Genomic DNA, 26,592 nt, shown 5'->3' on the forward strand with positions numbered 1-26,592 from the left:
CCATAACTAACAAGACCTGCATTATCATGACTCCATTCTTTCATTCTAACAAATTTTCTATCTTCATTAGGTTATTATATTTATTTGGAGAGTAACTCTCTTGCACCGGGTTATGCAGCTTGGCTGACATCACCTTCGTTTAGAATGGAAGACCTCTCTGCTGCTTGTTTTACATTTTGGTATCATATGTATGGATCTACAATCGGAGAACTTAACGTTTACCTGGTCAATGAAAGAACACTTGAGGAAACCTATGTTTGGCGGCTGAACGGCCAACAAAACCCTGACCAGTATACGTGGTGGCAGGGCAAGTTAGGACTTATTGACGAGGGCGTGGTGAGTAGATGCTCTTTATTTATTTATTCATTTATTCATCTATTTATTTATTCATTTGTTTTTGTTTAAAAATTTGTTTATTTATTCATTTATTTATTTTGTATTCATTTACTGATTTATTTTGAGAGCGAATTAACATGGTCAGTGCGTTGATTTGATTTACTTGACCAAGCTGATTATTCCGGTTTATTTCGAATTCGTCTAATACCAAATGGTCCTATTGCCAACTCGTCTACTATCATTTGGTCTATCATCAATGTGTCTACTCACCACAGTGGACTACTTTTGCATTCAGTCTAATGCCATTCCGTCTAATAACCAGTTGGTCCAATAGCCATTTTTAGTCCATATACCATTTGGTCTATTTAAAATAAAGAGTTAATTGTGCCAAATAGATGAAAAGAAAATTGGTATTAGACCGATTGGTTAATTAGACGAAGTGATGATTGGACCAAATGGTTCTAAGACGAAGTGTTGATGGACGGGATGACATTGGACTAAAGAATGAAGATAGATGATGTGGCGAGTGGACGAGTTGGCAGTGGATGAATTGACAATTTACCGTATCTTCCTGATGTTTTGTTTTTTGTTGTTGTTTTTTTCTAAATATTAAATGGATGAAATTAATTGATAATCAGTCCCCTCATTATAGGGTGAAACGAAACTACAATTTTTTCATCATTATTTCGCAGCTAAATATAATACGATGCGGGTGAAGATTATATCGATGGTGAATATTTTAAAGCTGGTGGTTATTTTGGTGGAGGGAATTTTGATGGCGATGGAGACTGTACTGATGTTGGTCAGAATAATGATGCTAGTAACATTGTAGTAGTAACTGACAAATATTGTTGTGACGACTGCGATGGTGATAACAATGTTTTAACGTGTTTTTTATGTTTGTGAATGTCGATAATATTTGATATGTCACATAATATATCCTATGCCAAACAATGATTCAAACTGAAGGTTCATGCATTCCATGAGGTATTTATTTTAAAGGCATTATTGGTATCCTTAAAGAAAACCAAAACCCAAGAAGAGAAACAATCCTGATGGAAAGAATAAAATGAGAGTAACAATTTAAAAAAGTTTCATCAAAATCGGTTATGAAACAAGCAAGTTATGGACGATTAAATAGTCTTGTACTTACTATGTGGATCCTCAAATTGGCAAACGTGCTTCAAAATGGCTGATTTTGTCGACAACTCTCCATTTGTTTTGTACACATATTTTCAGATTTTCCTCTTTTTTTTACATATTTCCCTTTATCTCCTCCGGACCTTGACATATATGATGTAGATTATACTTTCCCATGACAAATGTTGTGCTCAGAAGGAGACAAGATGCAATTTGAAAGATAATGAGGAAAATCTGAAAAGTTGTGTGCAAAACAAATGGCGAGTTGTCCACAAAATCAGCCATTTTGAAGCACGTTTGCTAATTTGAGGATACCCATAGAAAGTACAAGTGTTTTCCAACTCCCTTATCTTGCTTATTTCACAACTGATTTTGATGAAACTTTTTTTTTTTCATTGTTCCTCTCAATTGACTCTTTCCAATAAGATTACTTCTCTTCTTGGGTTTTGGTTTCCTTCAATCGTGTTATATCGGCCATTCGTGAGGAATTCCAACCAGTTGCTGAATTCTCATTTATTGTTTTTCCTCCATTTTCCCCCCACAGACAACACCAGTTCCTTCTTTAGGAGATTCCTACGTGGTAAGTATCAGCCTTAAAGCATGTGCCGCGCTTTTTTTAAGGAAATCTTTTTCAAATGTGCACTTTCATGACAGGTTCACGCAATCCCCCTCCCCAATTTAATGCCAGTGGTGACATGTGATAATTTGGCGATGGAAATCCCATGTCGGTCTTTGATGAGGAGATGAGAGGCGTGTTTATGAGTTTTTGCTGAAACACTGAAACACTGAAATAAAAAGAACAACCAAAAAACACTCTCTCATCGTGGGTAATAGATGCATTTGCCGCCTGATGAACTGCAATTTCATCTCGAAAATATTTTACATTGCCATTATAGGTGATGTCATACGCAATGAAAGAGTTGTTTAAGTTCAGACAACGTAGTTCACTGCCATATGTGCCATATTTGCCATGTTTGTAGCATTAGGATCAAATGGATTTGAAAACAAATATGGTGTGCATGTACAATATGTTTCGACTGTCAATGATCCCAAACTTTTCTTTCTTTTTTTTACACTTCTGCATTTGTTTCTGCCTCCCCAATTTTTCGTTTTTGAGAAGGGGAGGGGGGGTCAAATACTGAAGAAAGGGGGAAGATAGCTTCCCTACATTGTCACCAATTCATATACAGATTATGTTTCTTATATATGTTTATCTTATTTTAGATCAAGTTTGAGGCTGTCCTCGGCTACTTCAATTATGGAGACATTGCTATTGATGATTTGGATGTTGAAACTGAGGCATGCACAGGTAATCGATAATTTGATTATTTTTTCGTCTTTCATCGTTGTTTTTGTCCATCTACACAGATTCCGTTTCATTTTTATGTATGCATATTAAAGATTGGCTTTAAACTTGGTTTAGAATACATCTAGGACTTACTAAGCTCTGATAAAAAAGGATCAATAGTCAAAAGGTGCAGAGATCAGTATATGAATTTAATTATTTCGTTATAGCTGACAAAAAAGGATATTTTGAAGGATAATTTAGTACAGAGGCGCAACTGGAAAAAAGACATATCTCTCCTTGAAGGGAGGTAAAAATATTAAGGTTCCTCTGCTAGTCCAATAAGATGAATCCTAGCTGGACCATTGACGTATTTTTGTGATGAATTAATCGATTAGACAAATCATCAGAGGTGCCCTAAAGAGTAACGATGAAATATTAACAGTCACCACGTTTTCATGGATTTTTACACTTCATAAGAAAATGGAAGGTGCATATTAATGGACCTATAATACCCTGCTTGATAAAAGGGAATATGACACAATAGACGTGTGATTTATTGTCCTCTTATTTCAGTATATCCCACATCAGCTGAACCATCGTTACAAGAATCAGCGAGCTGTGATTTCGAAGTGAATAGATGTGGCTGGTTTGATGTTGATGACGATCGCCTGGACTGGCTAAGATACCGAGGCCAGACCCCAACGCCTAACACCGGACCTTTCAAGGATCATACAACCGGAAACGGTAAGGGAAAGACCTTGCTTAGTCCTACACATTCCACAACATCAATTGGACCTGGGACCCTTTTCATTAAGGCTTTACTATAATGGCAACTACCATGGTTACAGGGCTCAGCAGCCAGTCGTAAGCAAGGTCTATGGCAGTTGCTATAATGACAAAGCTGCAACAGTTTCAAGTCCACGGGCCCTAGGTGGCTGTTTCATAAAGATGTTCGGAAATTATGAACGACTTTACGAACGAGTGGCGATCTTATCTTGTCGGAAATCAGGTACACCAAACTTTCATTGGTGTTTATTTAATTCCAGAAAAGATCACCAGTCGTTCATAAAGTCAGTCGCAGCTTAAGACCATCTTTAGGAAACACCCACCTGTAATGACAAGAATAATAATGAAATAATAGTAATAATAATAAATGCAGGAATGGGATATTAATATTGAGCACTTTCAAATTCTTGTTGACCAACAATATAAGAAATAAATGGGAGAAGCTAAACATGTAAGAAAGACGATGATGAGGGAGAGAGAGAGTTGTGGCACTTCAACTTTCCATCTGTTATAAATATTTTTACCTTCATTCCAGGAAGCCCTTAATGAATATTCCAATAATATCCTAGCTATTTTCTTCTCTTCTTTTGCAGGATTCTATTTATTTTTCGAGTCTACTTCAGGACAGCAGGGATACAGTGCCGGTGTCAGATCACCAGTAATCCCTAGTGCCCAAGGTGCGTGTTTCAGCTTCTGGCTCTACATGTATGGCCAAACGATGGGACAACTGGAGGTACGTACTCAACTGAAAATTCCACAGTGCGCCACTGCGTATCCACAATGTGTTCACATTAAGTTAGTAGTGTGTTCACAGTGCGTAAACAATGTGTCCCCAGTCTGTCGGTAGTGTGTGTTAGCATTGTGTTTAGGCTAGTGCGTTCATGCTCTGTTTGCATCACACTGTGAAGTGTTCACGGTGTGTCTACCTGTGTTCATATTTTAGGAAACACGGTCTGTCTGCACTTTATTTTCACTCTTTTTTCCACTTTGTGTTCAGAGTAGTGGGTTAAAATTGTGTTTTTATCGAATTTACATTACATTGAAGTTTTATTTTACAGAGTCCCATATTTTGATCTATGGTTTAAATTAAAGCATGCCTTTACGTTTTGGTTTAACTATGGAGAGCCATTGGGAACACAAATTGGAATGATGTTCTTATAGATCAAAATGTTGAAAACGCTTTTGAAAATTTCTTCAGTAAATTTATGCAGCTCTATGATGAGCATGTTCCACTAGTTGAATATACATGTAAGAAGAATAACTACAATAAATTTCCACGTATGCCATGGATAACTAATTCAATATTAAAGTCTATCAAACAGAAAAAAACAAATTATACTATCAATATAAAAAGAGAAGTTCTGATTCAAATAAAAGAAAATATGCTAATTATAGAAACATCCTTGCCTCTTTATTACGTACTACTAAGAAGCAATATTATTCTGATCGTTTTCAGATGACCTTCAAAAATATAAAAAGTACTTGGAAAGTAATCAGAAGTATATTTAAATCGCCCATAAAATCTCTCAATATTAAATGTATAAATGTAAATGGTTGTTCGGTGAAAGACAGGCAAACTATTGTAGAAAAGTTTAATGATTTCTTTTGCAATGTTGGGCTGAAACTTCAGGAGTCTATCCCTAGATGTCAGATGAAGAACTTTCGTGATTTCATGCAAGAGACGAATACAGAAAGCCTGTTTTTACTGCCAACAAATGAACTTGAATTGTTGGGACTTGTGACCTCGCTGAAAGGCAATAAGAGTCCTGGGTTTGATGGTATTAGAAATGAGCTGATTAAAGATATTGTGCATGGTATTGTGAGTCCCCTTGTACACATTTTCAATTTATCTTTCACATCTGGCATTGTGCCAAGACAAATGAAAATTGCTAAAGTGGTGCCAATTTTTAAAAAGGGTGATCCTCAAACAGTCAGTAATTATAGACCTATTTCATTATTGACATCTTTCTCAAAAATTTTGGAAAAACTTGTATACAATAGAACAGTAACCTTTTTCAAAAAGACTGAAATACTTTCAAAATACCAGTTTGGGTTTCGTGAAAAACATACCACTACTCATGCTATACTGCACTTCATTGATAAAGTGGCTCGATCTTTAGATAACCATCACCACACGATAGGCATTTTCTTGGACTTTTCAAAGGCTTTTGATACGGTTGATCATGAAATTCTAATAAGTAAACTAGAGTATTATGGAGTTAGGGGCATAGCTCTTAGTTGGTTCAGGAGTTACTTAACTGACAGAAAACAATATGTATCATTATATGGAACCGACTCAAGTTATCAAACCATGTCGTGTGGAGTCCCTCAGGGATCTCTTCTTGGCCCTCTCCTCTTCATACTGTATATAAATGATTTTAGTCTGTCATCTGATGTTTTGTCATTCATTTTCTTTGCTGATGATTCGAGTTTATTTTTTTCTCATAAAGATCCCAATACCTTGTCAGCAACAGTTAACATCGAACTAGAAAAAGTAGTCCAGTGGATCCATGCAAACAAGTTGTCTTTGAATATTCAGAAAACTAACTATATGCTATTTAGTAATTCTCTGTCAGTCTTACCACAAGGTTTATTATTTGGCAATGTTGACATTATGAGGGTAAGATCCACTAAGTTCCTTGGATTGCAAATTGATGAGAAGCTGACATGGGTGTCTCATTGCAACAATGTATGTAAAGTCATGTCAAAAAATACTGGTGTTATTTACAAATTGCGTTCTTTTGTACCAAAAGAAACTTTGCTTATTCTATATTCTACTCTAGTTTTACCTTATCTTAATTACGGAGTGTTGGCATGGGGCAAGTCACAGAGGACACAATTAGAAAAGATACTTATTGCACAGAAAAGGGCAATTCGAATTATTTTTCATGCTAGTTATCGTGCTCATACTAATGTTTTGTTTCACAGTAATAAACTGTTGAAGATAGAGGATATCTATCGTTTGCAGTTAGGCTCAATCATGTATGATTTTGAAAATGGTACTCTTCCAAATGCATTGGCTCAACTATTCATTAAAAACTGTCAAATTCATAATCACAACACAAGACAAGCAGCTGCTCTTCATATACCACGGGTAAGAACTACTTTTGCTCTGAATACATTATCCGTTACTGGTCCCAAATTTTGGAACACACTACCCACTGAAGTAACTCATTCTGTCAGTGTGTCGGTCTTTAAACATAAGTTGAAATTACATTTGCTGAAAGGTTATGCTGAAACTCTTCAAAATATTTAGTGTAAAATAGATTACTTATTATAATCCCTCGTTTGTTTTTGTTGTACACCTCTTTTTCCTCTCCTCTTTTAGCATTTATCTTATAAACTGCTTTATACCTATTGGCCCCATGTAATCCCCTCTCTTTGTCTTCCCTGTATACACCTTTTTTTCCTCGTTTCATAATTCCTCTCTTATCGTTCCCTATGTCTTTTCATTCTGTATATAAATTCATATATATCCTCACTCTTTTCTTCTTTTGCTAATTTCTCTTTGTATTTCCTTCTTTCCCTTTCTTTCCATTATGTAGATTTAGATGTGTAGTCCTACTAAAGTATGTAAAATATCTATACACATACACTTATCGTATCCTAACTGGGGACCTTGTCTTGACAAGCCTAGCTTTTTTAAGGTCTCCTCTTTCTTTCAGAAATGTGAAATTTTGTGTTACTTTTGTCTCCGTAATCCTACTGGGTATGATTTATGTTAACAACCTCAAAGTATGTTTATACGCTGACAATCCATTTTTTATCTTGCTATTTATTTTATTATCATTTGTTATGTAACTACCATGTATGAATGTTTTTGTGAAAGGAAGAAATAAATGAACTATGAACTATCAACAAATCTCTAATAGTACATTTTCAATTTATTAACTCTTATGACACTCAAATAGTGTTAAACTGTTTCAGAATGATTACTGGAATATTTTCTTCATTATGAAAGCAAAGAAAAACAAAATAGTAAATATAAGAAATGTTCAATAGGCCTATAAGGAGATTTTTTTCTAGGTTTTGGCTTCCCAAGATTTTTTGCACAGAGTTGGACCAAGGTCGAAGGTGTATTCAATGTATTCACAGTGCGACACGCAATTCGAAAATCCGCATACCTTGGAGCAGTGTGAATTGCCTATTCTCATAGTCAACTGTGTGAACACAATTTGAAAAGAAACATCAAAAATATCGAAATTTCCTCAGTGGATAGTCAATAATCACAGTATCTTTCAGTTAATCACTTTAACAATGTGAATCGGATTTTAACAAAGGGAACCGGACAAACACACGAATAACACTCGCGATGTGGGGGAAATTCGCAGTGTGAAAGTATATCTCGGCCTGTTTTTTTTTCTATTCTAACTCTGACAACCACATATTAACTGTCTTCTATGTTATCCTTGACATTTGTTGTTAGATTATGAATAAAGTATTCAGGTAGCTTACATTTAAATTGTGATATGATAAACTGCAATAGTTACGAGTCTGTGTCATTTTTTCTCCAAGCTCTTGTTATCCAGTGCCGACGGGACAGGAGAGCTTCCTCTATGGCGGCAAGATGGAACGCTACAGAACGAATGGGTGTACAGACAAATAGATCTCACAGTCGATTATGACTTCCGGGTAAATACAAATGATACATCGTATTTGGCGCTGTGTTTGATTGAATTGTTGCGTCAGTGGCGAAGGTGTGGTAGTGTGTGTGTGCAGTGCTATGTAAATGGAACAAAAAGGGTACATCAGAAGGTTTTTTAAAAAAATGTTTGTATTAAGTAAAGAGTGACCTTAAGAACGACTGGTGATCCTTTCTTGTGGTAAATGATTTTCACCATTTAATGTACATTGGTGATTATTTGGTGCAAAAGAAAAGTTCCCCAGTACTTCTTTAAATCCCTCTTAACTTACAAACAGCTTTGTGAAACACCACCAGGTGTCAGTTGGATTTGATTTTAATGTAGAGTAAGAACATGCATACACAAAAGTAAATGTAACTCCTATGGATATTTTTTTTCTTGTACGTATTGCGGTTATCCCCAGTACCAGCTCACGAAAGCGAGCGGATTTTTTTATTTTAAAGCTTGTGTATAGTTTTGGTAAATCCACAAAAATGCACCTATCACTATTCCAATTCATTGCTAGCTAATATGAATGCATATGCCCTATAACAGTTATGATGTGGAGGATAATATAATTTTTAATATAAAAATCATTTTTTTGGGTATGTTTTTAGATTTCAGAAGCTAGGTCATAGTTGCTTTTGATTCGCATCATTTTCTAGGTCTTCCTATTATTGAATTTGACAAAAGTTCCTCGGAAATAACCATTTGAAAAAAAAAATATCAGCTGTTATCAATTGAAGTTTATCATGAAATATAGACAATGTTTGCATTGAAACAAACATCACCTGCCTCTTAATTAGGCAATAATATCTATTTCATACTAATATCAATACATTAATGTTGCACTGGAATTAAAAATCTCTTTCTGCACTGTCAACGAAAGGGTAAGGATCACTGAATATGTGTATTGATTAGCCCCAAACCCTATAAATATAAAATGTTATAGCATTATTCCTTATGGAAGCCATGCATGACAAATTTGACATGCGTGTTTCTAACCTCTTTATGTTCGTTTCAGTTTATTTTCAACGCGTATCGTGGTTCCAGTGGGTACGGCGATATTGCCATTGATGATCTATCTTTTGACGATACATCGGTTTGCCCCCACCTTCGTAAGTACTTAACTCTTAGACCAGGGTGTTTATAGTTGCTGCAAATAATGATTCGTGATTAAATATTTGAAATCATGCCTAATTATTACATATAGTATTTGATCTTTCAACTCGTTCTAAATATTATTTATGATACGGTCTATAATCATATAATCTAAGATGAAAATGCCCGCAGTAAGGATCACCATTACAGATTCAGACATTTCGGGGAGGTTATTATTGTTTGGAAAATAACATACATTTTAAACTAGAAAATCAGCACTCGTAGTGCAGTTACTATACAAGCACTGTAAACGCTAAATTAGCACTTCATTTTTTACAGTGTAGTATATATTTAATCATCTCTTCTACCTTCTACTAATTCGTTAGAGGAGTGTTCCTTCGAGACGGATTATTGCGGCTGGTTACAGGAGACTGTTCAAGATGACTTTGATTGGAAGAGAACTCGAGGAAAAGATAATTCGGATATCCCAATTGATAGTACAACTGGGGTCAACACAGGTATCTTAACTCTCTCCTTTTCCCTTTCTCCGTTTGCTACGTTTTGTCTCTCTCTGTTTTATTTTTGTCTTATTTCCTTCTCTCTCCCCTATATACATGCATTTTTCATCCCCTATATCTCTCCAACCTCTGACCCCCTCCCCATCACCCCTCTCTCACACTGCTCTTTTTCCCCTCTCCCTCTTTTCATTCTACTTATTTTTCTTTTCCTTCAGAATTCTTCCTCCTTCTTGCACTGTGTTTATCCGAAGTTTCACCTTCTTGTGTAATCAAGAGTATCGAGACTATTTTACTGTCAGTCAAGAATTCTGAATGCATTATAGGTGTATATATTTGAGCTATGTAAACAAGAGTAGAAGTAATAATCGCATGAAATACTTAGACATTTGCAATATTCATATCGATGGGAACCAACTATTTTATACTACTTCTAAGAGCAATGATTCATGGTAAAAAAAAATATTATTTAGTATGACATATGCACTGACACAGCTCTTAAGTTGTCTCTTACAATACATTTACTTTCTTAATGATGTTCTTGAACACCTTATAATGATATTCTTTAAGCACTAGAGTTATTGATAATATTATTTGAAACACTTGTTGGAAGGGTACTACGCTTGGCTTGACACCACGACAAACACTATTGGCGGCCAGACTGCTATCCTATTGACATGACTCTTAGTTGTTTCATATAGTACAACTATTTCTATAATGATGACGTTCTTTAAGCAAAAGAGTGATGAATAATATTATTTAATATCTTTTGTATCTGCCTTGCGATAGGGTACTACGCTTGGCTAGACACCACAACGAACACTATTGACGGCCAGACTGCTATCCTATTCAGCCCGACTTACACCCTGACATCAATTCCTCATTGTCTTCGGTTTTGGTATTACCATGATGGAGTTGGCGCCCTCACCGTTCATTCTCGCCAATCTGGAACCTATTCAGATCCATTATGGGCTGCACCCCCTGAAGGTGTTACGGGCTGGAGGTTCGGAAGCAGTACGGTGACCGACGCCAATAGTTTTCAGGTACGGTCGTCTGGGATAGCGTTTTATCAACATTTTCGTCCGACAAGTGGTTAAGTCTGGCATCTTTCCTTGAGAATGATTGGCTGAGAGTCATTGTTACCATGGTAACTGTAAAAAAAAACAGTAAATGACGATTAAAGCGTCTGACAAATCCTTTCATGAAACACTCCCCAGATGTTCGTGAGTTAAGAGGAAATTTAGGAACGATTTTCACATGAAATAGCTTTTTCGTACAAAAAATAATTATTTCAATTGTTGAGGATTTTCTGTGTCATAAAAAATTCCGGCTAATTTGAATTTATATATCATCCATTTCATCCCAATAATAAGTGTATTTAAGGCTCTATTATACTTACTGGAAGTAATTCCAAATAGAGCGCTTGATATTTTGACTTGCGTTTAAACTCACCTTTTCCTGATCACATATAAGCAGAGGGTGATATTCGTGGGTTTATTGGCAGATTGCTGGAGGTTGTAAGGAACAATCAATTGATGATAATTGCATTGTAGAGGTGATGTGGCTTAGTGGATAAGTCTCCGGACTGTGAACCACAAGGTCCGGGGTTCAAATCCCATCACAGCAGTAGCGTCCTTTGGCAAGGCGTTTATCTACATTTGCCACTCTCGACCAAGGTGTAGTAAATGGGTACCCAGTAGGAAGGAATTCCTTGAATGCTTGATGCGCCCGATCAGGGTAGCCGTGCTAAAGCCGGGGGGAATAGTATGCAGCGCTTAGAAACATTTGTATTAAGCGCTATATAAAAATTTGCATATTATTATTATTGTTGAATTGTCCTTTCCCTATACAGGCTGCTTTTAAGGGCACCGTAGGTTCCAGCCCAGGATCCAAAATGGCGCTTGATGAAGTTCGGATAGACATAGGGGCATGTCTGCCACTAGGTAGGTATCGCTTGTCAAGTCTTAGTGATTGTAGGGTTTTATATTAAAAAGGCAGTCACACACACTGTAAAAACTGTGGTGTTAAAACTGACAACAATTGGTGTTAATAGAGGACCACACCCTGAGGTGTTAAAATAACACCCTTGAGATTAAACATTACACCAAACAGTTTAAATGTTACAACCATAGGTGTTGTAATAAGACCTATGGGTGTAAAATTAACACCACCAATTTAACACCGGTGTAAAATAACTGGTGTGATCCTCTATGTACACCGGTTAGCACCAAAGTTTTTGCTGTGCAGTTTCGTATGGAAGCACGTTTCTGTTTCTGTTTGTGGTAACTCCCGTAGGAACTCGGCAGGACAGCATTTAGCTGGTAAACGCCAAGCTGGTATATAACCAATTACCAATGAAACATTTTACGTCTAAGTTAATCAGTCATAGTGGCTGACGTTATAGACGACAGATATCACTCTCGGGCCTTTTTAACAAAGTGGAGACAGTGGGAGATTTGGGATTCGAACTCACAACCTTGCAATTATGAGTCCAATGCTCTAACCACTGGACCACACGACCCTCGGAAAGTCATACGGAGAGTCAAATATGGGTTTCGATTAAGCTGATTTGCGCTTTGTATCAAATCGAATTCGGAATACTAAGAGGTTTCTTATGAATATTTTTGTCCTGTGAAATAGGTATTCCAGATTTTTGAATTAAGTACACAAGTTTATTTCACTTTGAAAACCTTAGGGACACATATCTTAGCGCCCTGCTTTTCCCGCTGCATTTCAAAATGTGTTAATAAGAACAATATTTCTGAATTTACTCTGGATAGCCATTGCATCTCCTATAAAATGGACTTCCATCGGGCTATTCATAACATGATGGCAAAACAGTGTGGACGAATGTCCCATTTTTAGAGTCTGTGTTATGACTCGGCCGGGAATCAACCACTGCGCCATCATATCCGGTCAAAGCGCGCGTAAAATAGGGCGTACCTTGACAATGATGAAAAAACACGATTTGTATTGATGAAAGTCTTGGATTAATCCTATGCATATAAGGTGAAAATAAACATCGGACAAGACCCTGTATCTGACGACAATTTTCCATGTTAAACTAAATTTGACCAAGAGTGGGATTTAGGTAGTTGTTTTGTTTATAATTTATACTCCTTTAATTATTTTAAGAAAATAACGGTTGTTCGTGTCTAACGATACGAACTACGTTGTATTAAACAAAGCAGGCTTACGTGATATCTTATTTAGTCTACATGTGCTATTTTCCTTAGAGAAGATTTTACCTCTTTCAATGTAGTAACACTATATTCAACCATTTATTAAACCGAACATTGCATATTACAGGATATTGCACGTTCGAGGAGCCTATATGTGATTGGTTCAATGTTGAATATGACGATTTTGACTGGACTTTACTTACCGGTAGTACACCAAGCAGTGGTACAGGGCCGGTCAATGACCATACACTTGGTACCCCACTAGGTAAGTATAGATTATTTTAAACAAAATCATTATGGGAGCAGGTTGTTCACTCACGCTGCAAATAGAAAGGAAAAAAATTAGGTTACTTTAAAAGATGCAATTTTTACGTTGTTTTAACAACTTTTTAACTCACATTTTTTTTTTCTGTTTTAACAGAAAAAAAAGATTCAAAACAAAAGCAGCTGATAATTTTCCATATGTCTTTTTTTTATATCTATTGTGCCCAATAAATGCATGCAAAGCATACGAATGAAATTTCACCCGCATTAGTTATCCAAGACAATCAATTAAAATCCTGGCTTATTCAAAACAAAATTTCTTAATTTTTTTTATTAAGGTAATAACTTTATAAATTCTCCTTTATAGCAAAGTATGACATTCGAGTGTCATATTTTATTTGCTGATCATATATCTATGGAGTCATTTATATGGGGGTTTTTATTGGCACTTATTTCAACATTTCAATGACAAAAGGAAACAAATTTAGTGTTTTGGCTTTTTTTGGTTCGTTTTTGAAATAACATTAAAATAAACAAACATGTTCCGTCATCACGATGAAAACACATAACTTTATCATAATGGAAAACATTTCTACTTCGTATTTTCTTAACATGACCTGCGGAAAACAATGTGAAAACACCTTTATCGTGAGAAATCTGTGCATTTCAACAGTCTGAATCACATATCCACATACAGTCGACGATGTGAACACACTGAGAACTGTCACACTGTCGATGTGTCCACAGTGTGAAAATATCATCACACTGTTGAATTTGAGCATTATACCAGTGTGAAAAACATTTTCTCAAAACCACACTGTGCTCAGACTCTTTGACACATTGTTCTGTACAGCACGGATAATCAATAAAAGTGTTGGACACCGCTATATTAGGCAAAGAGCTTGGATGAAATGGTGGCCTTGAATGGACAGAGGGGGCTGGACCAGAATAAAGTGCAATAAGCTTTATTATTCTCTGTTATAGGACCAAAGCTATGGAATCAACTGTCTATCCAATTACGCCAAATTTCATCAACAGAAACATTTAAGTCCCAGTTGAAAACTTATTTAATCTCCCATTAACAGTTTAATATTGTGTTTATTCAGGAGATTCAAATTCTATTCGTGTTTGTTTTCTATTCGTGTTTGTTTCCTATTGCTGTAGTGTTTTGTGTTTATTTTCCTTGAAGCGCTATGAGCACCGAAAGGTGGACCTGTGCGCTATATAAGTAGCCACCATTTTCATCATTATTATTATTATTCTACGAGTCGGTGCTGCAAGTTACATACTCAGATGGCCCATTGTACCTGATGGAGATAATGGCATCTGATTCAGGGATGTCGACATATACTTTATGTTCCCCTAAATGTGACGAAAGGGGTTAGGGGTGCCTCACGTGTTTCATGGCTTTGTATTCGAACAAATTCGTCCACCATTATACGTAGTATGCATTGTGATGCACGGCTGAGACACGTCAGTATGCATCCGCTGATTTATCTGAATGTCATACGACCGACATTCATCCAATCAGGGGAGTGTTTCATGAAAGGACTTGTCAGACTTTTTATCCGACAAGTCCTGTCTTATCCGACAGTTACTATGGTAACATTGCCTCTCAGCCAATCATATTCAAGGAAAATTGCCAGATTTGACAACTTGTCGTTCGAAAATGTTGATGAAACGCTCCCCAGGTGGCAAGAATCTAGAGGGGTTTTGTATTAAAAATATGTACTGTATTCTTTTCTTGTTATAGGTCATTACATTTATATAGAATCAACCAACTCTCACAGTGACTACCAGGCGATATATGAGTCGGTTGGCTTCCCTCCAAAAATCGATGGATGTTTCTCGTTTTGGTATCACATGTATGGGAAGGGTAAGTTTACCAAGAGTCAACCACTGCTGAAATTCTGTTTGAAAAAAAAACATCTTTGTTAATATTCTCTTATGGTTCATGTACAATTTGGCAATTCCATAGAATTACGGTTTTGCGACATCTGTGCCCTGGCTTAAAAAGACTTGCAATTGATCCGATCAATCGTAACTATTGAGAGCCAGCAAATGTATAAAATGCATGTTTTCTCCAAAAAAGGGTGATGTGAATGTATATCCATGAATTCATTGATTTCTTGACAGTTCGGGGTGTTCTCCTATGTTTATAAATGACATTTTGCACATTTCCTGCAGAAAAAAATATGACACTGATGGATTCCCGTAGAGTCACGATTGATTGGGCTCTGATCATCATGTGTAATATGATCATCAAATTGTTCACTGTTTACCAAACAATTCCCCCATTTCTTCTTTGGCATGACCATTGTACATGTGCAAGAATTGATATGTTGAGTCGAAATGAAACAATTGTTTGTTTTTTGCTATCTTGACTTGTATTTATCCCATGCGACTCTGTAATTCTGTTTGTGGGGGTTAGTGGTTACGGCTCTTGTCTTTCAATCAGAGTGACGTGGGTTCGATTCCCAGCCATTGGGTCTTAAATTTAGCAAGAAATTTACCTAAACTTCGCTGCACTCGATCCAATGCACCCTAAACAATTCACCCAATAATACTGGTAAAATGGGAACGTGGTACGTGGACTTAGTTCATGAAACTGTTAAGTCAGTATTACTGAGCATCCTGCATGAGTTTCACGTCACATGATTAAGGTCAAAGGTCATTAATGGTCAATGAACTTTGGCCAGATGGGGGTATTTGTTGAATTACCATCATATATCTGTAAGTATAGTGGTCTAGTTCATAAAACTTAGACACAGGAGTCGCCAAGTATCACTGAACATCTCATACGAGTTACAGGTCACATGACCAAAGTCAAAGTTCATTCAAGGTCATTGAACTTTGGCCATTTTAGAGGAAATTATTAGATTGCTGTCATAACTTTCAAACTTTATAGATATAGTGTATAAAATATGGATATAGGGGTAATCAAGTATCACTGAAAAGTTTTAGGTCACATGATCAAGGTCAAATGTCAATGAACGTAGTATTGTATCATGATATGAATTGTGTTTTTTGTAAATAATTATATTATAGACGTTTTCAAAGGCTGCACTGCTTCTATATTAAATCGCGTGATGCAGGTGAGACTGCCAGAGGCATTCCACTTGTTATGTCAAAGAGATGTCAAATTGTCCGGTACGACGAAACATGAATCGCTCAATACGAAATGATTTAAAAAATCATTCAAGACCAACGGAAATCATTTGTATTACCATTTATGTACAGAACTAGGAAATCTAAATGTTTATACGGAAGAGTTGTCATCTGGCAAACGAGATCTCATTTGGAGTAAGGAAGGGGATCAAGGAACAGCTTGGATACCAGCGAAGGTTGATACATCTGTGGGTGTCTATCACAAGATATTCTTCCAAGCGATCGACCATTCTAACCAAGGAAGCTATACTGGCGATATTGCCCTGGATGATTTAGAATATTTGGATCATGACTGTAAATATGTCCGTAAGTAATTAAATATTCAATTCGATTTGATTCAGGTTTATTTTTAAAGAGCTGTCTTCGTTTTAGAAACAAAGTGAATGCCATATTTTACAAGATCTCTCTTTTCAAAAAGATACGGGACAATTTTAAAGCAATGTACTGATAAAACTGTTTAGTAACGAAAGAAGGGTACATCAATTTAATTATTTGTGATAAACTCCGAAAAAACACGACCAGCTCAAATAGTTTTATAATTGATTACACAATAAGCAGGAATGTGGCCTGCATAAATTAGAACTTTTTTTACAGTTACGATCGTTTTCGAATAAAAATCTAGGTATTTCGTATCTATAATGTGTGTTTCAAAAAGAAATGTAAAGCAATTTTCAAGGGCTGATAGTCCCGGGAGTATTGAATATCATACTTAAAATATACTAATATGAAATAGGAACAATTCGGCTATTATCCATACCCTACTTGCACCTCTTTCACAACTCATGACCCAACTTAATTGATAATGAAGACCTCAGGTACGAACTACATTTTCCTTAGTTTTGATAAGCACTGTAAGGCTGAGGTAATTTTCCATCGGTACGTACGAGGTTTTGTGGATTCTCGAAGGTGGGCTACTTAGCCCACGGGCTAACACGCCTCGTTTGACGTCACTAGCCCATGAAGGCTAAAGTTTGCATTTGTTGAAGCTAGGCCAAGCTAGATAGCCCATGGGCAAGATTTGGTCTGGGCTAAGTTAGACAACATTCTTGAGAATTGATCAATAAAGGCTGCTAATTTGTCTGCCTCTTAGGATTTTGATCTTAACGTTTTACCCCTACAGCACCCCCTACCACCCCTCCTACCATACCATCAGTTACTATTACACCCCTCCCGTGGGATTGCACCTTCGAAGGGGGTACAACATGTACCTGGACCCAAGGAACTAACGATGATTTTGATTGGACTATTCAAAATGGTAGCACACCGACTATTGGATCAGGCCCTTCGGCCGATCACACAACTCAAACTCCATACGGTAAGAATTTATTCAATGATGTTGCACCCGTGTCATGAATTCAATTAAAGCCATCATTGCATATACACTGTAAAAACTGCGGTGTTAAAACTGACACCAATTGATGTTAAGAGAGGATCACACCCTGAGGTGTTAAAATTACACCCTAGAGATCAAACGTAACACCAAAGAGTGTAAATGTAATAACGAAAGGTGTTGTAATAACACCTGTAGGTGTACAACTAACAGCACCTATTTAACAACGGTGTAAAATAACTGGTGTGGTTCTCTATGTACACCGCTAACACCACAGTTTTTGCTGTGTATGTCGATATGGTAAAGATGAAAACAAGAAACCTTTCATTAAAGACCTTTAGGAATTGAACAAAGTATGATAATGTGTTGCTTATATATAGCCGACACCAATAAATCAATTGCATTAGATTTTTTAAAGAAGATTTCACAGTTTATATAGAGGTTTTTGCCATTTAAATGCAGCCATTTATCTACAATTGTGTTAAAAATTAATGAACCTCTTCACAAAATTTACTTATTCATGCCGTGTGTTCAATGAAAAAAAAAGCTTGTGAGCCCAGAGAAACAGACGTGATTTAATGTAATATTTTATCACCTGAAATCTCAATTATATATCTAAAACATGGCAGAATTTGATGACTCTAAAATATGTTTATTTTCCAGCAGAGTTCCCTTACTTTTGAGTACCAATTTATTGGTCGGGAAGTTATGTTCTATGTACCATGTAACAGAATCAACGTTTGCAGAAGGATGAAAATGTGTGACAATATATTGTTTCATATTCCATCGAAACCCCGACAATATCAAAGAACATGTTGTTGCAGATTTTAAATAATATCTGAATTTTAGAGGGATTTCATTCCAAAATGAAAGGTAAAAGAATGATCTGTATTAACTTAAAATAGGAGTACTTTAATGACTTTAAACACATATTATTCGAACGCTATGAAGACTCATTTGGCTATGTTTAAAGTATTTACAATAAATAAAGAAATGAAATAATAACAATGATAGTAATAATACATAAATGAAAAAATAGATAAATAGAAAATAATAAATACATGAACAAAATGAAATAGCACAGACAAAAAACTTAGATTTCAATGGGGTTTTACCACTTACATGTACATATCATTAATTCGGATTCCGGCATTACTGACGTTAGTTAATGCATCGATCATTGAGAAAACTTGGCAAAGTTGTTCTTTTCGTAACGCAACATTTATTTCCCAATGGCAAACAATTGGTTTGATAAACTACCAAGAGATTAAAAATGTTTGCGACTGCCATAGCCAAATATCAACTAAAAATCATTGCTCGAAAGAAGCCGCCCCCATCCCCCCCAAAAAAAAAAATTGTAATGTCGGTGAAATCGAAATCAATGGCGAATACATGGCAGGCAGGCATGAGGGTACAGGACCCGACACATTTTCCGCAATCAATTAGACATTGTAGTTTCAGAATTAAAAGAAAACGAAAAAAAGTGGAAAAGATAATTTTGTATTTCAGAATATCTTGTCAAAATGGATCAGAATTAGATGTTGATTTTGCTATTAAGTCATATTTTACGCTTTGCCATATGTCTGGGGCCTGTTTCAATATTTCACCCATTACTAAACCACACACTGATATTGCTCATATAAATTTTTTCAGGTAAATATGCATTGATTGATGCCATGTCAGGCAATGCAGAAGATGTAGCTCGTCTGTACAGTGATGACCTACCAGTAGGAACTCAAATGTGTCTTACATTCTGGTATCATATGTACGGCGCACATGTTGGATCACTAAATGTTGGCTATGGAAACACTGATGGAAACGAAGGTAGGTAATGTACATAATATCATTTGGTATATTTCCATTGCCTGATGTGGTTGATTTATGAATGTGTTTTCTGTGATTTCCAAGCTCAGTGAGAAAATTGATATTGCATTTGAATCAATTTAATGAAAAATGGAAACGTATCCACAGTGAACATGCCAATATGGAGTTCTACGAAATCGTTAAAACAAATGTACGATTACTTTTCTGCGAAAATTTCATTATTCAATTTAGACAATATTCTTTTGGGGCAATATTGACTTGCGCACGTAAAGTGAGTTTGTGTACTTACTTCAATGGTAAGTCGTGGTCTAGTGGTTGTGACTCACGAGTTTCAATCAGCAGGTTATGGGTTGGAATCCCAGCCATAGTGTATTTTCCCACATTGTGCTCCTCTCCACCCAGATTCCTTGAATGCACTGAGCGCTGGGCTAGCTTTATCGGTGCGCCTAGAAAAAATTATTTCTGATAGATTGGGCTATATACATGTAAATGCATGACTTTAATGATTATTCTTTTGTGTTTATTATTATTATTGCTTTCATTATTCTATTATTATTTGCGTCATTGCTATTATAATTACTATCATTATCATTGTTATCATCATAATTATCATTATCATGAATTTTTAATCAGTACATTTTTAGATCTATCAAAAGCTTTTGATTGTATTAATTTTAATATTTTATTCCATAAATTGTATTTTTATGGAATTAGAGGGACTCCATTGTTATTATTGACAAGTTATTTATTGAATCGTAAGCAATATGTGAGCATTGGCAATAATTCATCAGCATATAGCAATATACAAATGGGTGTACCTCAGGGATCTAATCTAGGCCCATTATTATTTTAATGTATATAAATGACTTGCCAAGTGTTAGCAGTATTTTATCATTTATTCTTTTTGCTGACGACACAACAATATTTTTATCTGGTAATGATCCTTTTAATATGAATTTTATATTAAATACTGAAATAGCCAAAATTCAACGATGGTTTCTTGCCAATAAACTTTTTATTAATTTCGAAAAAACAAATTATGTTATTTTTAAAACACACAAGTAAAATTCTTAGGAGTAATTCTTGACGAAAATATGACATGGAAATATCACATAGATTACATTTGTAAAAAGATTTCAAGAGTAATCGGAGTATTGAACAGAGTAAAAAAAAAATTACCACTACGCATCCTTGTAAATATATATAATACCTTGATCTTGCCACATTTGAATTATTGTCTTATTATCTGGGGTTGCTGTGCCTCATATTTATTCCAAAGGATATATGTGATTCAAAAACGTGCAATAAGGGTAATAACAAATTCATTTTTTAGAGCTCATACACAGATTTTATTTTTAAGCTAAAAAATGTAAAGCTAAATGAACTTTATGAATCGCAAATTATTTTATTCATGTACCAATATTTCAATTTAAATTCTACTTTTCCATCTTGTTTTAATAGGTTTTTTATATTTAATAGCAGTATAAATAATTATGTAACGAGAAATTCAAACACATTATACACCTGTATATACCGTTCTTTCGTTATACGCTTTCTAAATCTACAATTCGTTATAAAGGGCCAAACTTGTGGAATAATTTACCCGATACTTTAAAGTCATCTGTTACATTCTCATCATCGAAACGTAGATTGAAACACAACCAACTGTCTACGTATAATAAATAATTCCAACTGCCTATCTAATGTGTGTGTGTTTGTGGGGGGGGGTCGATGTCAATATGTTCGAGTATTGTTTGTTTTGTTTTTGGCCGCTATTCTATTTGTGTTTTTATTCGTATAATGTAGTAATCAAGGGAGTCGGCTTGACAGGTCAATGGCCTTTCTGACTTCCTACATCCGCTGCATTTTATTTCCATTTCTTTTATATTTCTACCATTTTTATTTTCGTATTATTGCTTATATTGTAATTTAAATTCTTTTTACTCCTTTGTTGTATATTTGTATATAGGCCTATGTTTGTATGTTTTTTAAGGATGTCAAATAAATGAATTGAAATTGAATTGAATTATTATCATAAAAATAGGTGATGCATAGATTAAACCGGTCACATTCAATTTAGTTTGAAACTAGACTGGATTTATTATAAACCTACCTGGAAAATGCAGCTTACCATTAACATGATTACTTTAACTGTTGAATTGCGGATACTTAAACCGCTCGATTCAAACGCTGTCATGTTTTTCTCAGACTTATTCATACTCCAATCTTGTTTTCTAGAGGGAACAGTGATTTGGACGAAATCGGGAACACAGGGTTACGACTGGAATCTGGGACGAGTGGCCATCATTGCCAGAGAAACAAACCCAAAGGTTTATATAGAGGGAGTATCAGCCGCTGGTTACCATGGTGACATTGCAATCGATGACATCATCATGGTCTATGGATCTTGTCCGGCTTTGTGTAAGTTCATCAAATTCTGGTATGTTCGAATGTGATTTGCTTCCCTTGTTCAAACTTTCTGCATCCGATGTTTTATTTCTGTTTTTTTTCTTTTCATGCCAGTTTGGTCCGTGATTTATTCAGACCGTGTAGACCCTTGAATTTTTCGGATCAAAGACTCTACCGTTGATTTGTACATGTACTTGCCAGGTTTAATGCATTAAAGAGGGACGTATGAACATATTTTGAAATACTTGTAGAAATCGTAGAATGTTATAAGGCGGTTTAAGGCTGTGGAAACAATACTAACGGTGTCATAGCAAAAAAAAAGATCGACCTATCGAGTTTTTCCTTAACTTAGAAGTGCTATATGATGCGAGATGGTATTGCATCCACTGTAACATGTCATGTTTCTTTATGATATATTTTGTTTTCTGAGTGGAGCTGATCCACTTGGCATAATGACAACAAATAAATAACAGTAACAATTATAATAATAAATATATGAAAATAATAATAGTATATTTTAATAATAAACAAGAAGAGGGACAGTGATCAATATGCGCATGCAGCACGACTCAATACAAAATGCCTCCCTGTCCACTGTTTTAAAAAGACTGTCAAACAGCTGATGATAGGAAAATTTCTATTGACAACGTAACACCGGCTCCATGTAAAACGCTTATGTTAATGCTTATTTAAACATTGATGTAGACGTGTTTATTATTCATGATTGGGCTTTATTCCAGAGTAAAGGGGTAGAGGGACAAACGAAAAGTGCAGTGGTAACCAGTTATTCCCGAGCTGATTGTGTCTGCTCGATTTTTGTTGATTTCCAGTATTCTGTGACTTCCAACCCGACGATGCGTGCGGATTTATCAATTCGGATACTGATGAACTGGACTGGACTAGAGACCGTGGTTTAACATCAGTTTCCACTGGACCTCAGCTTGACCATACATACGGAACGGCAGAAGGTACGTCTATATTCCTTGGAGCCTTTGACCAACAAGCTCTGCTTTTACCTTTGGCTCCCCATATCCACACCTCACTTTTTCTTTCTCTGTCATTATATTACAACCATTTACAAGAATGCATTTTAGTCCTTTTTTTTCTATTGGTATATTAAGTACACTTTTCATATTCTACGATATTTATTTATATGCTTACCTAAAATAATTTGTATTGTATAATATTATTGTTTGTCTTGTATAATATCATTGTTTTACTGAGTTGGTGACATTGTTAAAAATGTGGTATGTTTGATATGAATAAAACCTTAAACCTTGATTTGTATTCATATGAACCTGTATTAACGCTGGAATGCTCCCCAGGGAGTGAAGGATGTGCATATTGTGTAGGGGAAGGCGGGGTAAGTTGAGCATAGGGGCAAGTTGAGCCACCACCCCCAGGCCAATAATGAATGAGTCGGACATTGTGGTGGTGTCATGTATTGATGACCCATTACATAACCCTTTACCCAACCATATTGTTTTCGATTTTGAAATAAAATGTTATTTTTTAGAGGGAAAAATACAAATTTCAGCCAAAAAGATCAGGACTTCTTAGTTACCCACACATGTCTTGAAAAATAATAAAGAAAGAACAGCAATATTGGTAGTCCAGGTATGGATCTTCATTCTTGTCATAGTCTTTTACATATTGGATGCATAAGAAATGTGTGGATGTGAACATATCGCATTAAGGTAGGGCTAGGGTACTTTGAGCCAGCCAGCATGGGGCAATTTGAGCCATAGTAATTCGTATGATAATGTACATGTATAATAATAAAAAAACATTGAATTTCCATTGATGAAGGCAGAAAGGTACAATTCACACGACAGTTCTTGTACTTTTAGTGGATGTATGTAATTTGTATTTTCATTCAGGGTATTATATGCGAATAAAGACCGGACAGCGCACTAGAATAAATGATATGGGAAGACTGTGGACCCCTGAGTATCCAGCACCACTGAGCGGATTCAGATGCGCTGAATTCTGGTTCGTTATGAGTGGTAAGTAACAACCTTTTTAAGATCATACAAACTAAGATAGTAATAAGCCTGTTCACCGTTTTAAACTGCCCATTAAGCAGAAAAGGGTCATTTTATCACATGCAAGCTAAAGAGCAATAAATAGAGTCTTCATCATCACTGGTATTTGGCAGTTGCCTAAACAATAGTCAAATGTGCCAAAGGCAGACAATGTACCAAAGGCAGACAATAAAACAGATCTCCAAAATTATCCCTGATGTACTATTCTAGTCACCAGTAAAGCTTACGCAACATCTATATTTGAAAATGATTGGCTTCTCCTAATGACAATTCACAAAGGTCATTTTAGAAAAAAAGTTCATCATTAGCCTAATCGTATCAGTCTAATGAGACTAGGGGCTGATCCAGCCCCCCCCCCCCCTTCGACATTTTTTAAGATATATCCGCAGCTCGATTTTGTTTGTTCTTACCGTACGTCGCTCGCTGTCTTTATAATTTGAAGTCCCGCTCAACTTTGGAGATAGTCGTACGCGGTTCCAAAATCACGCAACACTTCGTTAGTGCATGTCAGACCCTAAACTGCCCCAAAACGTGAATTCGTCTACATATCTAGAGCAAATTGTGTTTTTGTCCAAATTCATGAATGTGTCACTATTTTTGTCTCATCTGCATAGCAGAGTTACACAACAGGCGCCGCTTTTCCGACGGCGGTGGCGTCAACATCAACAGCATTGAACACGTTTCGTCGACTAAATTGCTTGTGTTGAAACCCTCTCTCAACTAAACATAGAGAAAGAGAGAGAGAGAATTAGAGAGTGGGGGTTGTGAAGTCAGTCATATTTATTTTTATTATTGACGCCCCTGAAATGAAAATCTAAACATTTTTCACATAACATAAATTTATATACCTGTTTTATTTTGCAGATGTGTTTGGTGAATTTTCCCTCGAAGCTGTGTATCTGGATGAGAATAATTACATTATACCAAGTGGAATAAAAGGAATATACTCGGTAATGTGTTTTATTCTATTAATGACTTTCCAGATATATCAGAATTATACATATGATTTTGTGTATTCTCTTTTAGAATGATTACATCTGCTTATTCATTAGAAATATATGTTTTGTCGCCATAAGAATCCTTCTATTCTTTTTTTTGGGGGGGAGGCGATTGGGTTAACTATAAATGGAAATAAGAACCACACAATATTGGATGTTCATATTTTCAGGATATATGCAGTAATAATACCAGAATAAACATGTACAGTCGTATTTCTACGACTGTAGAACGTATTTGCACGGGCTCTCAGTTATTGCGATTGTGTTACGCTTTCACATGTGTGGCACGATAACCTCAGAGGGCATAGGGTATTGTTAAGTTTCGGAGGTTAGCTTTTATATTTGTCTCCACGTAAAAATTTTCCGTCGAAGAACTGTCGCGGGGCAATTGTCGCGGAATCCACACAAGCCATGAACTTTCCCAAAATACAGATGAAATTATTAAAAATTACCTTGTGACAAGAACAAAGATAACTAGCACAAGCTTTGTCGGGAGCTGGCCCTTAACAAAGCAATTGCTCTGATAACAGACCGCATGAAAGAGTCCCAGTTCTTAAATTAAAAGGCGTGTCAATAAGTCAGTTCGTAGTTCTCTCTGCGCACAGGGCGTCGATCCGTTTTTCAGATTGGGGGGGGGCAAAATCATTAACGTTCCAAAGGCGCTCGATCGTACAAAACACCCACCCACACACATATAGTATGTACATATATATATATATAAACATGTGTATATATATGACTCATGAGACACAGACACGTATCTCACCAGCAAATTAATGCGAGCGCGAAGCGCGAGCTAATTTTTTTAGTATACTGACAGGAAAAGCGTGCCTGTTTAGGACTGATTGATTGATTTTATTTGTCAGGTAACTGTGAACAAGTACATGAAAATATGAACAGTAGTGTATACCTTGACAGGATTGCCCATGAAAGCCGAGATGACTTATTTTCAATGGGGTCCTTATATCAGTAATTGACATGCAACAGTGTACATCTATGAAAAAACACCTATAGAAATCTACAAACTACATCAATTAAGTCTAGACCACTAAATTTACACGAAAAATTGTAAAACTTAATATATAAAAAGACAAAAACAAATAAGTTTGCCATGAAAACCATTTTCGCAAAATGTGATTAAAATAAATGTATAAAGGTTGAGTAAACGATCATTACTTCTAGGTTACATATAAAAATTATACTATAATCAGTTTTTAAGTAGCGCTAAATGCATCGTAACTAATACAAGATTCATGAATCGTAAAACCTAAGATATAAAAAAGAACACATAAGTTTGACATCAAACTTTAAAGCAAACAACAAAAGATGATGAAACAATGTAAGACAAGTTGATTAAATAAATCATAACTAAATAGTTATATATAAGACTACATGATACACATGAAATTAGAAAGAATATTTAACATTACAGAGTGGGGACATTTTTTAAGTGTTGTTTCAATACTCTTTTAAATTGTGTAAAAGTCTTAACCGATTTAACATGATTAGGGAGGGAATTCCAAAAATGTATACCATTATAATCAAATGTGTTGCCAATTTGACCTTTTCTCATAGGTACAACAA

The 26,592-nt window shown here is 35.7% G+C and overlaps 1 protein-coding gene across 1 annotated transcript in view; it reads left to right on the forward strand.

Annotated features, from left to right (window-relative positions):
- Positions 1–186: 186 nt before the first annotated feature.
- LOC121417840 (MAM and LDL-receptor class A domain-containing protein 1-like) overlaps positions 187–26,592 on the forward strand; it is a 29,004-nt gene continuing 2,598 nt past the window's right edge. The window contains exons 1-19 of the mRNA XM_041611572.1: positions 187–336; positions 2,021–2,056; positions 2,701–2,785; positions 3,338–3,508; positions 4,144–4,283; positions 8,066–8,182; positions 9,197–9,290; positions 9,660–9,791; positions 10,578–10,831; positions 11,641–11,731; positions 13,098–13,235; positions 14,988–15,110; positions 16,475–16,708; positions 17,523–17,717; positions 19,386–19,556; positions 21,795–21,977; positions 22,796–22,933; positions 23,846–23,971; positions 24,875–24,960. Of these exons, the coding sequence (XP_041467506.1) occupies positions 187–336; positions 2,021–2,056; positions 2,701–2,785; positions 3,338–3,508; positions 4,144–4,283; positions 8,066–8,182; positions 9,197–9,290; positions 9,660–9,791; positions 10,578–10,831; positions 11,641–11,731; positions 13,098–13,235; positions 14,988–15,110; positions 16,475–16,708; positions 17,523–17,717; positions 19,386–19,556; positions 21,795–21,977; positions 22,796–22,933; positions 23,846–23,971; positions 24,875–24,960 (2,664 nt within the window). The remainder of the gene's footprint in view (positions 337–2,020; positions 2,057–2,700; positions 2,786–3,337; positions 3,509–4,143; positions 4,284–8,065; positions 8,183–9,196; positions 9,291–9,659; positions 9,792–10,577; positions 10,832–11,640; positions 11,732–13,097; positions 13,236–14,987; positions 15,111–16,474; positions 16,709–17,522; positions 17,718–19,385; positions 19,557–21,794; positions 21,978–22,795; positions 22,934–23,845; positions 23,972–24,874; positions 24,961–26,592) is intronic.

This window comes from Lytechinus variegatus, chromosome 6, assembly GCF_018143015.1.
Source record: "Lytechinus variegatus isolate NC3 chromosome 6, Lvar_3.0, whole genome shotgun sequence".
Lineage (NCBI taxonomy): Eukaryota > Metazoa > Echinodermata > Echinoidea > Temnopleuroida > Toxopneustidae > Lytechinus > Lytechinus variegatus.